Genomic DNA, 1,889 nt, shown 5'->3' on the forward strand with positions numbered 1-1,889 from the left:
ATATTATATTATAAACGAACATCGATTCGTAAACTCCAATTTCAATTCTTCATAGTTGTTGTGGTGAGCAGACGTGAGACTGAATAACTAAATTTCTTAGTTGTCAATTTCTGGGATTATAATGCTAAAATGCAAACTATTAACATATTTTCAAGTGACGTTTAGGGAATGAGAACTATGAAGATCCCTGGAAAGGGGTAGGCTTGCTTTGCGCACCATGAAGGTCTTAGAATTTCTCATGAGTGCACCTTTAGAACTTATTGATTTCCTAGCCAATTTATGTGAAAATTGTGTTATGCGCCCTTTTAACCTATGTTTCCAAACATTTCTTTGGAGGAGGTTGGGCTTCCAGGAGTAGTGAAATTCAGGGTGGGAATTTAGTACCAGCACTTTACCACCTCTGTCCCCTGCTGTATTGTTAAATAGGTCTGATGACCTCAGCGCTTTAAGTCCCAGAAGTTAATTTGTGTTGTGTGTTACAAGCCAATTTATAGATGGATGTGTATATTACCTGCAGCATATTTCTCTTTGTATTCGTGTTTTTAACACATGTCTGACGTTCTCATTTCTGAAAGTATACACAAAAGGATTCATTAACGGGGAAATAATGTTAACGAACATATTCACTGTTTTGTGGACTTCGGCTGAAGGATGCATTGCTGGGCTGACTTGAAGAAAGATGGCAGTTCCGTACATGAGTATTACCATAGTCAAGTGGGAGCTGCATGTGGAGAAAGCCTTCTGTCTTCCTTTCGTGGATGGGATTCGCACAATCGTGGAAACGATGAAGATGTAGGACACGACAGTCAGCCCCAGAGAGCTCAGCAGGAAGGCGAGAGCTGAGATGATGTCAATGGTATGGAGGATCCTTGTGTCCATACAAGCCAGCTTCACGATAGACAAGCCATCACAGTAGAAATGGTCTATGACGTTGGGACCACAGTAGGGAAGCCCTGTTATGATAATAGTTGGGTAGAGGACACAAAGGAGTGAACCCAGCCATGCTCCAATGATGAGCCGAATGCAGAGCCGGCCACTCATGATGGTGGTGTAACGCAGTGGGATGCATATCGCCACGTAGCGATCTAAGGACATGATTGGTAGAAGTAAAAGGGTAATGGTTGCAAGATAAACATAGACAAAAAACTGCATAAGGCAGTTGGCCTTTGCAATTGATTTATGCACCGAGAGCATCTGCACTAGCATGAAAGGCACAATGTTGGAGATGTTCACGGTCTCCAGCAGGGATAGATTCCACAGAAAGAAATACATGGGGGTGTGTAGTCGTCGGTCTATGCCTATTAAGACAATCATGAGAACATTTCCCAACACTGTGACTCCATATATAAACAGAACAAGGACAAAAATAAGAATCTGCACTTCTGGAGCGCCGGTGAATCCCACAAGTATGAATTCTGTCACCACGCTCTTGTTCTTCGTGTCCATGACTGTTCAAAGCAATGCCTAAACAAGAGAGGTGTTTCAAAGGTTTATTACTAGAAGCATGCAGATCAAGTATGAATGGTTTGGTTTCTTCTAAGCTTACTTCTTATGTAAGTGAAATAATAATCAATAGGGCATATGCAGTCACTCACCTGACTTGTGATGGTCTTTAGTTTGTTTATTCCATCCACAATTCTCACAATTCCAGGGTGGTGTAGATTGCTTAGTTGTTGAGTTGCTGAAGGCAGGATTAAGTACAGTGCACTTTCAGGGATGATTACTATTGTTTTTTTTTTTTTAACTTTATTTGTGGTTTTAAGCAATTATTTAACAAAGTAATTTTACAGTGCCAGCAGGTACAAAGGATCAATGACTATCACCCTTATGCATCAAGCCAAAATCCAGTCGGTAAAATACCGATTCCTTATTAGCTCCCGGTATTAAGT

General features: G+C 40.9%; 1 protein-coding gene across 1 annotated transcript; it reads right to left on the reverse strand.

Moving 5' to 3' along the window:
- Nucleotides 1–507: 507 nt before the first annotated feature.
- LOC146839077 (olfactory receptor 6M1-like) lies at nt 508–1,446 on the reverse strand. The gene has a single exon (XM_085600005.1). It carries the CDS (start codon nt 1,444–1,446, stop codon nt 508–510), a length of 939 nt encoding a protein of 312 aa, XP_085456131.1.
- Between the last annotated feature and the right edge of the window lie 443 nt (nt 1,447–1,889).

The sequence above is a fragment of the Triturus cristatus genome, chromosome 4_2, assembly GCF_964204655.1.
Source record: "Triturus cristatus chromosome 4_2, aTriCri1.1, whole genome shotgun sequence".
Taxonomy (NCBI): domain Eukaryota; kingdom Metazoa; phylum Chordata; class Amphibia; order Caudata; family Salamandridae; genus Triturus; species Triturus cristatus.